The sequence below is a fragment of the Poeciliopsis prolifica genome, unplaced genomic scaffold, assembly GCF_027474105.1.
Source record: "Poeciliopsis prolifica strain line A6 unplaced genomic scaffold, Auburn_PproV2 SCAFFOLD004, whole genome shotgun sequence".
In the NCBI taxonomy this organism is placed as follows: Eukaryota; Metazoa; Chordata; class Actinopteri; order Cyprinodontiformes; family Poeciliidae; genus Poeciliopsis; species Poeciliopsis prolifica.
In genome coordinates, this window is record NW_026562379.1 from 19,668,417 (window position 1) to 19,680,921 (window position 12,505).

Below are 12,505 nucleotides of genomic sequence, written 5' to 3' on the forward strand. Positions count from 1 at the left end.
CCGTATTGGAGCCAAAAAAACAAAAAACTAATTTGTTTGGAGCCGCAAAAAAGTAAAAGCCTGATATACAAGGCAAAACAGGCTCTAGGTGATTATATTAGCGTATTATCAAAATGACAGTGTAGCCTATACATAATTAGTATTCATGATTAAATGTTTATTTTCCCTGCAGTGCATCCTGGAAGGAATTACGCATCACGTGACTCTTCTGTTGTACGATGGAGCTTTATGTTAACCTTCTGTTACAATATGAACGCATTTACAAAATTAAAGAAACGCAATAAAGAAATCAGATTTTTGATATCATTTTTATTATGAAGAGCGACAGGGAAAGTGTCATTTTTTTCTATTTTTGGAACACGGAAAATCTGCCCCGAAATGCAGTTTGCATAACAACGATCGCTCTTTGTAAATAATCACCGTTAAGTGTAATAAATCTACAAACGGAGAGTAATAAAACGGCAGCCTTTTGAAAATGTAAAGTATATAAAATTAAGATTTTAAGTTCAATTTCTGTGCAAATGCCAAGCAAATCAGTGCAACAGTAACACAAAGCAGCCATGAGCAACGACACAAAACAATATCGCTGAGTCATTCTAAATGTGTACTGATGAAAATTACTGTATGCTTATTTATGTATGTTTTCAGTTTTTTATTTTTTTCCAAAAAATGTGTCGTTTCGGCTTTCATTGAGGTGCGCTCCGGAAAGTACGGGACTCTTTTAGTTATTTGACAACTTGTCGCTGCAGAGCAAACATTCAGGCAACGAATGCAGATGATTCGGTCCAAGAATTGTAGAATTTAATGTTTCTTCTACACATTTTTATAGCACTGGAAAACGTTAAGAATGATTGTGTCGTGTTTGTCCTCCTACAGAAACCATAATAAAACAAAAAATATATTTCCCAGCCCCATCTTTTCCCATTTTCAAACATTTTTGATGAAGCTCCAAAGAGCCACTAGGGCGGCGCTAAAGAGCCGCATGCGGCTCCGGAGCCGCGGATTGCTGACCTCTGGCCCAAACACATGCGCAGCCTGGAGGCTTTAGGTCCAGAACCTGCCCAGAACCCGGACCATCTCTCTGCACGCCTCGCTCACCAAAGATGTAGACGAGGCTGGCGGCCCCGCCCACTCCCATGAGCCCCGCCAGCCGCAGCACCATCTTCTTGGCGTAGGCAGAGTTCTCCTTCTGCTTCCTGTCCTCCGTCTGCTCTCCGTCCTTCTGGCCCGGATCGCCCCCTGGTGGCGGCTGACCCTGGAAAGCAATCAGACAAAGGTTTGGTCCAACTGGTTCTACTGAGCCACTCAGAGTCAAACATTCAGTCTCACAGCTTAAGCAGCTGCTGGATCCTCCATCTGTAGCCCAGAGCTTAAGGAGACGGCAGACATGTTTGATACGTTCGCCCCCAGAGCCGGGCCTGGGCCGCTGCCGTCCTCTACGCCTGCACGCCATTTACCAAGATAAACGAGTCCAGCAGAACTCAGCAGGCCAGATTGTTCATACGTAACAAGGAAGCTCAAAGTGCTTTGCATTATAAAAATACAAAAATTAAATCATAAAAACATCAGTAACCATTGAGAAGCCAGAAACAAACATTACATTTTGCCCTCATCAAAATCATCTAATGCGGCGGTTTTCAAAGTGTGAGGCGCGCCTCCCCTGGGGGGCGCCAGAGCACATTAGGGGAGGCGCGGTGCGAGGGAAAAAATAAACCGAAGAAGAAGCTATCCGCTTGCTGTCTGCTGATATGAGAGAAAAAAATTGACAAATCTTTAGTAAACGTGTTCATCTCCTTCATTTCAACCTATCTCTGTGAATGTGGGTTTTCTGCTCTCGCAATGATAAAAAGCAAATCCCGGTCAAGGTGCTGGTTGAAGATGATCTGCGGTTATACCGCTCCACAGCGCAACCCCGCATTAACCGGATTTGCGCATCAAAAGCACATTGTTCCCACTAAAACGAAGGTGAGCTGAACAGTAATGTTGCCAATTTAGTTAAAATCATAAATAAAATGAGTTACACATGTTTCAGGACCGGGGCGCATAGCGTGCTGAATGTTTTTTCCTTTGTATGCCTCCGCTCTTCCATACTGCACGCTCTTTTAGCTCGAGATAAATTGTTAGATGAGCCACAAAACGAGCTCACCAATTTTGCAACTGTTTAGGTTTTTGATTTTTTTTTTAATTTTAAGAAAATGTGCAACATTTACAGATGTGTTTCAAAGATCTGATCAAAATGTTTTTGTTAAGATGTGAAAACACTGTTGGTATCTCAAACTTTAAACTCAGAATCTCAGATGTAACGTTTGTTTGAGAAAACAGTTGAAAAATGAGTTTGGGGTTGTTCTTATCATTAGAAAAATGAAAAAAGGGCGTATTTGCCATCCAAAGGCCCTGATAAAATAATTAAAATGGGAGAAAATGTTTTAAAATGTTCATGTGTTAAATTTCATTCAGATAAAGTGTCATTTTAAAAGATGAGATGTTCTAAAATAAAAGCAATTAGAGAGTGTTTTGTAGTGGCATTTGTTTGTGTGGGTTGATTATTAGGAAGGGGGGGCAGCAGGCTCCTTAGAGGGGGGGCTCACCCTTTCATACTTTGAAAACCTCTGATCTAATGAATTGATCAATGTTCCAGTTATTACTAATCAAAAGCAGCTCTAACCACAATAAGGACCTTTAGTCTGGACTTATAGGTTCTCAGGGTTTCAGCCGTTTTTCAGTTTTCCAGAAGTTTGTTCCAGATTTGTGGTGCATGGAAGCTGAATGCTGCTTCTCCATGTTTGGTTCTGGATGCAGAGCAGAACCAGAACCAGTAGACCTTGTCAAGTCTGGCAGATTGATACAGAAGCTCTAGTTCTTCTAGTGGCAGCCCAAGTACCACTGGTAGAACTCGGACCTCATTTTGAGAACCCGGGAGGAAATGATGATCTGCAGAAGGAGACAAAGCCAGAGAACTCAGAGGTACCGGGGCTGCAGCAGGTCCTCCACCATCACACCCACCATGTTTGAAACCATGAGGAAGAGGAGGAGGAGGAAAAGGAGAAAGAGGAAGAGGAGAAAGAGGAGGTGGAGGAGGGCGGCTCTTCCCCTCTGACCTTCACAACAAACAACCCTTGAATATTTCTCTCCCAGTCTGACGCTCAGGCCGCTTCGGAACAGAACCGGTCCAAACAGCGGCGCTAGCAGCAGATTAGCAGCGAGCTAACAGGAGGCTAACAGCAGCAGCGGGAGGCTCATTAATTACCCTGAACTGCCCTCAGGAGCCCACACGTCCAGAGATTAGCGCTGCCTCGTTAGCTAAATGTCAGACTGACTGAAGCTAGGAGGGGCTTGTTTGAATATTAGCACAGGAGCAGCTCAGACGGGCGGAGTTAGCGGTGAACAGCGCTGTCTCCGCAGCTGCTACAGCCTGTAGAGCAGAACGAGCGCCTCCCTTACCTGACTCTGCTGGAGCCTCTCCTGGAGGATAGCCTGGGCTAACCCTCCCGTCGCACCGCCGGTACCGGCTGGGTTCTTCTCCGTGGACAGAGTCCGGATGAGATCCAGCACCTGCCGCGGGCAGGAAGCTGCTGCCGTCCCGCTCTGGAACCGCAGAAGGCTCCGGCTCGCTCTCACACACATGGGGAACATCGCGGACATCTTGGATCCTGGCGTTAGCTGCCGGTGAGCGCCTGTGACGTAAACCTGAGGACAGAGCTCCTGATTGGCTGGAGTGTCTTGGACTGGCAGGCGCGAGAGGCAGTAACAGAAGCGTGGGGTCACGTGGTTGAAAGAGCAGGTGGGTTGTATAAAAATTGAACCAATCAGAAGTGAAAGTTTGCCTGACCTTCGATTGCGAAAGAAAAGCATCGTTACCGTGATGCTTGATGGCCACGTGCCCAAAGAGTATGGCAGGCTGTCTTCACATAAAGTTGGTTTCACCACGCTTACATTCAAGACATCTTAAATTGGTTAATGACTAGACATATTAGCAAATTGAGACGTTAGGTCTTAAACCAAAACAAGCATTTGCAATGGATAGAAATAAATAAACAGCCCTTACTTTCCACATATCTCAAATTGTTTTATGACTAGCTGTTTTAGCGATTTGAGATTTCTCAAATTATATTCTGTCTAGTCAAAATGACGTCAGATTTACCACTGGGTCATTATGACGTGTCAAAACGTAAATTCAAAATATCTCGATTTTAGTTTTGACTAGTCATAATTCTAATTAAAGATATCATAATTCAAGAAATCTTACATTAATTTTTGGATAGGAGAAATGTAGTTTTGACTAGTGATTAATTATAACAATCTTAAGAGCAAATAATGACTGGACAAAACTAATTTAAAGACATCTTGAATTGTAATTTTGACGAGTCAAAATTCCTTATAAGATATCTTTGAATAAATCAGAGATATCTTGAATTACACAGCTTTTCTATTTAAGATATCTTCAATTAACATTCTGACTAGTCAGAATAACACTACTCATATCTTGAATATGTATTCTGTCTAGCCAAACATTCCTGACTTGCATGGCAATTTTAAAGTTTAATAAAACAATGAAAAATAGAAAAAACAAAAAAGATGTTTGAAAATGCACAACTTTCATGTTGAAAATGCTTTGACAATAGCAATTTTAGCAAAGGTAAAATTGCTATTGTCATTCGGTTTGTCATTCTTATAGGTGAAGTTTTGCGTTCTCTGCATTTCTAACACTTCTGAGCTCTTTCTACGTTGTAGCATTGACTGACAATTTTGTGCAGGAAACCTAAATTCTGCAGGCAACTATTTGGACAGCACCAGGGCAGCATGGGGGGGTTATGTCCATCCATCGTGGGGTCGGGAGTTGCTGGTGCTCCAGCTACGTTCCGGTGACTCTGGACCCGGGTTACACCCTGGACAGGCGGCAGGGCAACACAGAAACAGACAACACAAACAACCATGCACATACACACTCACAGCTATGGAGAATTTAGAGAGACAGTCATGTTTTTGAACTGTGGGAGGAAGCCGGAGTACCCGGAGAGAACCCAGCACGCACAGGGAGAACATGCAGGAATCTTTCTGTAAGGCAACAGAGCTACTAACTGCACCACTGTGCAGCCTGGGGGGTTATGTATGGTTCTTAATTCTCATAAGTAAAAACGTTATTTTGATTCCAGACTATAAGCCGCTACTTTTCTTCCACCATTTGAACCACGTGGTTTGTAGCCCGGTGCGGCTTTTCTTCCACCACCAGGGGGCTCTTCAGCAGGAAGTGAATCTTTGAGAGTCAAAATTGAAAATCAAAGAAGAAAGTGCTGATTTTCATTTAGAACCAGTAGATGAAAAGAGCAGACTCGACAGAGAAACTTTTTCAAACTCAACCTGGAAACAACAGGAAGAAGTTGATATGATGCAGCTTTTAAGTTGAAGGCTGTCGATCTGCCGGGTCGGATCGACATCCGCCGGGTCGGATCGACATCCGCCGGGTCAGATTGATATCTGCTGTAAGCTCGGTGTGAACGGATCCACAGTTCCACATCCTTAATGAGTCCAGCAGCCCTTCACTGTGTCTTTGTTAAAGCAAAGTGGCAGAGAGAAACTTTGTGGATGCAGCTAATAGTAAGGTGCGCTCTATAGTCTGGAAAATACGATAGATTATTGCTCCAATTTATGTCAGCGACATTTCTACGGCTGTGGTCTTGAAATTGACCGGCTTAGAGAACGGAGTTCAAATTTGATTCAAAGTGGTTCAGTTTAGTTTTTAATCCGTCATTCAGATTTATTTTCCGTCATGATAAAAGTTTCTCAGAAAGCGGTGTTTTGTGGTAAAATGTATTTATTAGTGGGATCATTGAAAAACACAAAGCATCAAAGATCAATTATTTTACATGGAAAAGAAACAATTATGTCAGAACCACCTTCCAATAACCAGAAGCTGGACAGTAACTTGTTCTCAGTCATATTTTACTTTGAGCCCAACCTGCCTGATCCGGTTCTACTGAAATGGATTTCTGCTTCTCATTAAAAAGCAAACGTGTGTTTCTGTTCCTTCCAGGCGCCAGCAGACGTTCTTCATTCAAACAGGATGAAGGTTCTGGGCCTTCATCATAACCGGCTCCAACATGGCCGCCTCGAACAGAGCACAAGCGACGTGACCGAGATGCAAAGACATAACCATAAAGTTTGTTTTTATCCCAAAGACAGTGAAATAAAATGATGTATGTTTCCATCAGAATGTTAAACCCGAGCGTCCTCTCAGGAATAATCCGACTGGCCCTGACCCCTGACCCCTAACCCAACATGACCAGGAGTCCTGTCCACCAAGTAAAACACTACTCAGCTTTCACTGTGAAAACTGGAGCACAGACACATTTAGAAAAGTGCTGCACACAAAAATATTCAGATGCATGAAGCCCTGAATAGATGGCAGCTACTGCCTCATAAACACATAATCAGGTAAATCAGTATCAATACCTGGAAGACGTCACCACCTGAAGCAGCAAGCATGGCAACGGTGCATGCTTTTAGTGATATTAGTATTTATAATATTTATACATTTCATTCAAAAGATGCTTTCATGGCACATAAATAAAAACTTTAAAGAAAATGTAAAAAAAGATCTGAGTGGAAAAGTTTGTCGGAACAGCAGACAGAGAGACAGTTAGACAGAGAGACAGTTAGACAGAGAGACAGTTAGACAGAGAGACAGTTAGACAGAGAGACAGTTAGACAGAGAGACAGTTGCACATTTATAGAATAGAAATTGTGAAGAGGTTTTATTCGTATTAAATGATGTTCCTTTATGTGTCATATAAATGTAATGTTTTTTGTATCAAGGTGTTTTTCTGTGCAGCTGGAAACGGTGTACAAACTAATGAACCAAGATGTGTCTACTGCAGTAAGTTTCCAGGGTTGCTGAACTTCCCCAGACAGTTATTTGGGAACTCGCTGTTTTTCCCGTGGCCTTCCTTGCATGGAGACAGAGTGTTTAGTTTTCACCTCCCGTAAACATTACAGTGAATGAGCATACAAGGTTTCGTATGTTTTGCTTTGTTTCTTTTGTTTGGTCTTCGAAGATTGAGTCTCCGCCTCGGTAGTAAAGAGAGATGAATAAAGTAACTATGCAACTCTGGGTTCCTCAGAGCGGATCCTAATTTGTGCCTAATGCAGTGAATTTCTTGCTCTCGGTCTGCAGATGTATTAAAGATTGTTTTTGCTCCCTAACTTTTGTCTGGATCTCAGTCTCTGAATTATGTACTTCACAAAATGCTTTTTGCTGACAGGTACTGGTTCCAAGCTGGTACTGGTTCCAAGCTGGTACTGGTTCCAAGCTGGTACTGGTTCCAAGCTGGTACTGGTTCCAAGCTGGTACTGGTTCCAAGCTGGTACTGGTACCAAGCTGGTACTGGTTCCAAACTGGTACTGGTACCAAGCTGGTACTGGTACCAAGCTGGTACTGGTTCCAAACTGGTACTGGTACCAAGCTGGTACTGGTTCCAAGCTGGTACTGGTTCCAAGCTGGTACTGGTACCAAGCTGGTACTGGTACCAAGCTGGTACTGGTTCCAAACTGGTACTGGTTCCAAGCTGGTACTGGTTCCAAGCTGGTACTGGTTCCAAGCTGGTACTGGTTCCAAGCTGGTACTGGTTCCAAGCTGGTACTGGTACCAAGCTGGTACTGGTCAAAAGTTTACGTAAACATTACGTTCATTTTTATACAAGATGAGGCCTGACACACTCAGACCCAGACCTGACAAGAAATGGAGCTGGTCCGGTTCTGAAAGCCAGCAGCAGCAGCAGCAGCAGCTGCAGCAGCAGAGCGTTGACAGGAAGTTAACTCTTCCACACATCATCGTTTCCTTCCTGTCTCTGGAGTCTAACCTGCTGCGTCATTCAGCACCAACAGCCACGGAGTTCAAACGGATTCATTCGGACCTCAAGCTGACAAATACTAATCACACTTTCATCTGACAAAAACATTTGGATTATTTTATGTTTTCAACATAAAACATGGACAGAAAATAGCCAAAATGAGTCGGTACCAGTTTGAGTCCAGAACCGGTACCGCGCTGAGGTTCTGTTACCAGGAGAAGGACGAAGTTCCAGCATGGTGAGTGTGAGCTAACCGTGACTAAACATGGCCTCCTGCTGAACTCTGGAGCACCAGGCTGGTTCAGAACCGGATCAGAACCAGGACAGGAGGGCAACAGAAGATCAGAAACCAGCCATGATTCTGGTTGGAGTCACATAAATATCAGTAATCAGCTCAGATTTCAGTCAAACTTCTGATTATTTGAAAACTGGAAGGTTTTCATTTGGAGCTGATGGTCCTTTCCGAATCGCCTGGTTATTAAAATAAATAGAAAACTACAAAGAGCTTCTAATAACAGCTAATATTTACAGACAAAAGGAACACAAGGCTTCAGCCTCTTTGTGGCAGTAACAACATACTGCAGCTGGTGCTTTAGAGGCTGGCCTTTGACTAGACCTTCTGACATGTTACAGTGACAATCAAACCAGCTTATTTTGATCAAAGGACTGAAATGCTCTAATTGGTGACTGACTGACTCAATCCTGTGCTTAGAGGCAATCCACCCAGTGGCCAGACTGTTTCCTGGTTCTGGTTCTGTTCAATCCACCCTTGTGGTTAAAAGGAGAAACTGCATCCTTTAAATCTGTCTGGGTCAGATGGAGCTGGTCTCTAGGATCAGTGTTTATTGGCTTTGTTTTTTTCTTCCAGATCCAATCTCTCCCACAAACATTACAGCTGAAACAGTTTGTATTTTCCAAGATAAACCTCAATAACCTAAGAAACAACTAAAATGATCCGCCATCTTTCATTAAAGGTGTAACCGTAAAGTCCACAAACAGATTCCATGAATCAAATACCATTCCTGTTCACAAACCACATCAATTTCAAAACAAACCTGTAAGGTGTATTGACTGGGTTAGTTGTGAACTCAAAGTTCCTCCATAGTTACCTTTCTAGGCAACTTTCTCTTCTCTGTGGATCTTCATGTGTGTATTTAAGGTGGATTTGCGGTTAAAGTGCCGCCCACAAATGTCACAACCAAACGGTTTTTCTCCGGTGTGGATCCTAACGTGCCTGTCTAAACTGGTCTTGAGGTTGAACCGATACCCGCAGACGTTGCAGCAGAAGGGTTTCTCCCCTGTATGGATGATCATGTGTTTCTTCACACTGGGCTTCGCTGTGAATCTTTGCCCACAAAGATGGCAGCCAAATGGCTTCACTCCCGAATGCACTCTCATGTGTTTGTTTGCAGCCGATTTGACCATGAATCTCTTCCCGCAGAAATCACAGGCATACGGTTTCTCCCCTGTGTGGATTCTCAGGTGGAAGGTCAGGTCGGTTTTGTTGGTGAACCTCTTGCTGCACTGAACGCAGCCAAAGGGTTTCTCTCCTGTGTGGACCTTCATGTGTCTGGTTAAATGTGACTTGCGGCTGAATCGCTGTCCACAGACGTCGCAGTTGAGCGGCTTCTCTCCGGTGTGGATTCTCTGGTGGGTGTTTAGGTGTGACTTGGATCTGAAGTCTTGTCCACACACGTCACAGCTGTAGGGTTTCTCCCCTGTGTGAATCCGAATGTGTGCCTTCAGATTCGCTTTGTAGAAGAATTTCTGCCCACAGAGATCACAAACAAACAGTTTCTCTCCACTGTGGATTCGCAGGTGTGAATTCAAGCAACTTTTACTGGTGAACCTTTTAGTGCACTGGTTGCAGCCAAACTGCTTTTCTCTGATTGGTTCCTCTCCAGAGTGGGCTTTCATATGTCGGTTCGCTGCCGACTTGTCCTTGAATCTTTGCTCGCACAAGTCGCAGCCAAATGGTTTCTCGTCAGAGTGAACTCTCTGGTGTGAGTTGAGGCGGCATTTACTAGCAAACTTTCTGCCACATTTCTCACACTGGAAGGGTTTCTCCCCAGAGTGGATGGTCATGTGTCTGTTCAAGTGAGACTTTCGACCAAATCTTTGTTTGCAGATGTCGCAGCCAAACGGTTTCTCCCCTGTGTGGATTATTGTGTGCAGGTTTAAGTGACTTTTTCTCTTGAAACTTTTCCCACAGATATCACAACTAAAACATTTCCCCTCCTTCCCGTCAGATCTTTGTTGTGAATGACTTGCCATGTGACTCTGAAGGGAGCGCTTGGAGGCGAACCGCTTTCCACACTCGGCGCAGCTCCAAGGTTTGCTGTGAGTTCTCCCCTTCGCCTTGCGAAAGCCGCTCTCCTCACAGTCGTCTTCACTCCCTTCGGTTTCAGCCTCAGAGTCTGACAAGGGCTTGAGTGGAACGTCAGAATGGTTCTCCTCATCACCCTCATCTTCCTCGCTGACCTCAGTGTCTGAAGAGCTGGAAGTGTCTCCAGGGGTGTTGGGATCTGGGATCCTTCTGGATGTTCCTCCTCCTCCATCCTCTTCATCGCTTTCTGACTTCATCTGGTTCACTGAGCTGATGCTAGGGAGAGCGCCCAGTAAGACCGGAGGTTTCTCCTGCTCCTCCTCCTCATCTTCATCCTCACTCTTCACTCTTCTTCTGGTGCTCTCCATCTCCTCATTCATGTCCACACTGTCCCAAAGCTCCTCCTGCTCCTCCTTGACCCGGACAGGTTCTGGGTCCCAGTCGGAGCGGGGCTCCTCCGGGGAATCTTCTCTGACCGCAGCAGAGGAGCGAACGTCTGCAGGGAACCACAAGATGGACGTTATGTTGAAAACATAGAGAACTAGAACAGCAGCCATTAAAAATGAACCCAACATGTTTTCTAACATCAATCATTCAACACTTCTTAGTCTCCTCGGCTTCACTCAGAATCAGAACACTGAGCCTGGTTCTGATTCTGTTACAACATCCTGGAGTTGTTTCTGTCCACTGTTGCCCTGTGCATCCCTAAGAAGAATGCATCCATCAATTTTCAAACACCTTGTCCCTACTGGGGTCAGGAGCTGCTGCTGCCTGTCCAGCTACGTTTCAGGCGAGAGACGGGGTCACCTGGACATGTCGTCAGTCTGTGGCAGGGCAACACCGACAGACGACCACACACACTCACACCTGGGAGAATTTAGAGAGACCAATTTCCCTGACAGTCCTGGTTTTGGAAGCCGGAGAACTGAAGAGAAAGAACCACCACGTGAGAACATGCAGACTCCATGCCGAAAGACGAGGAGTCAGCAGTGCCACTGTGCAGCCCCCTTAGGAAGAATACCTCCTCTAATAACTGAACCAGAATCTGAACCTACTGAAGCTAAAACTGTCAGAAACTGGCATTTTGTACATCTAGAAGAAAATACATTTTTGCTAACAATGCATAAGAGTAATGACATGAAACAAGAAAAACTGAACTATTCAAGCTTTTTCATAATTCCAACTCGAGACGAAATGAATAATAAAAGATTTATCAAAAACATATTTTGACTCTTTTACAGTCTTGTCTGAGAATTAGCAGCATCAACAAAATGATTAACATGCTGGGATTGAACATTGTCAGTGCAGAAGCTCCTTGTGGATGTGATTAGCATCGTGCCTAAATATTCAATAACTGTCAGCGCAAAGTTTGAATTTATATTCTAATTGATTCAACATCTGATTATCAAAAAAACACATGGTATTTGTTGCATAATGGGATATAAATGTATATCCTTCAGGAAAGACTGCAGTCACAGCCAATTTAGTTTATCTTAAAACTCTTCTTCTTATTTTCTGTCCTGTTTGTTTCTCTAATGAAACTTGAGGAAACAACATCGAGTGAAACTGTCTCCATGCTGTCAACCTGCTGCAGTTATGGAATAATCCATATTTTCCACATGCACTCCGCTCTCATTACTTCCGGATTCATTAAAAGGTCAAAACATCAAAAGTCAGTCTGACTTTTACCGTAATAACCCGTGAGCGGGGCTAATTGTCGCAGCGAGCTAACCAGCAGCTAAGTCCTGGCGGCTGCTCCGGCCTGCAGCTGCCCTCCCTGATGAAGAAGGAAAACCTCCAAACCTGATGTGTGCAGCCGATGTTCGGGGCTGAAAGCAGCTTCCAGGATTTCGTGTCTCTGCTGCTCCGCTGCGTCCAGTCGCTGTTGGACCTGCTGTCTCCACATCTCTGCTAGCTTTTCTCTCTCCAAACTTTCCTTTAACAGTTACTGAGCGGTTCCAGCGGAGCCTCAAACCGTTTCTCTTCTTCCCAGAGTTCACCAACTGCTGCTGTTTCCACCTTACAGCTTCATTAACTCTCCCGCTGCGGCTCCGCGGACAAAAACCCGACAAAACACGAAGGACGGCGCTGCAACCGCCGCCATTGTACCGGAGAGAAGCACGAGTCTGCGCACTGGGGTCAGGCTGGACCAACCAATCACGGAATAGAACACCAGGAAGTCCCGCCCATATTAAGTTTCGCCACACGTTTCGTTGCCGCCATGTTCTGAGTGGCATTTTCTTCACAATAGAAACTGAATTTGTAGCTCATTTCTTTGCATGCTGTTTATTCTGTGATGCATTTGAAATGCAGATCTATATAAATATAAAGT

General features: G+C 44.4%; 2 protein-coding genes across 3 annotated transcripts in view; both read right to left on the reverse strand.

The window, feature by feature from the left end:
* The window catches only part of timm50 (translocase of inner mitochondrial membrane 50 homolog (S. cerevisiae)), a 14,740-nt gene extending 10,990 nt beyond the window's left edge, over positions 1-3,750 (reverse strand). The window contains exons 1-2 of the mRNA XM_055028469.1: positions 3,442-3,750; positions 1,099-1,255 (exon numbers count right to left, since the gene is read on the reverse strand). Coding sequence (XP_054884444.1) covers positions 1,099-1,255; positions 3,442-3,642 — 358 coding nt within the window. The 5' untranslated portion in view covers positions 3,643-3,750. The remainder of the gene's footprint in view (positions 1-1,098; positions 1,256-3,441) is intronic.
* LOC129359081 (gastrula zinc finger protein XlCGF57.1-like) lies at positions 3,647-12,298 on the reverse strand. 2 transcript variants are annotated; one of them, XM_055028462.1, is made up of 3 exons: positions 11,977-12,298; positions 8,957-10,669; positions 3,647-3,687 (listed from the first exon to the last, which is right to left on the reverse strand). In XM_055028462.1, the coding sequence occupies exons 1-2, from the start codon at positions 12,077-12,079 to the stop codon at positions 8,961-8,963; spliced, it is 1,812 nt and encodes a 603-aa protein (XP_054884437.1). In that variant the 5' UTR covers positions 12,080-12,298; the 3' UTR covers positions 3,647-3,687; positions 8,957-8,960. The 2 variants fall into 2 exon arrangements, with proteins under 2 accessions (XP_054884437.1, XP_054884436.1); XM_055028461.1 differs by lacking the exon at positions 3,647-3,687 and having other exon boundaries at positions 7,572-10,669.
* Positions 12,299-12,505: the final 207 nt, after the last annotated feature.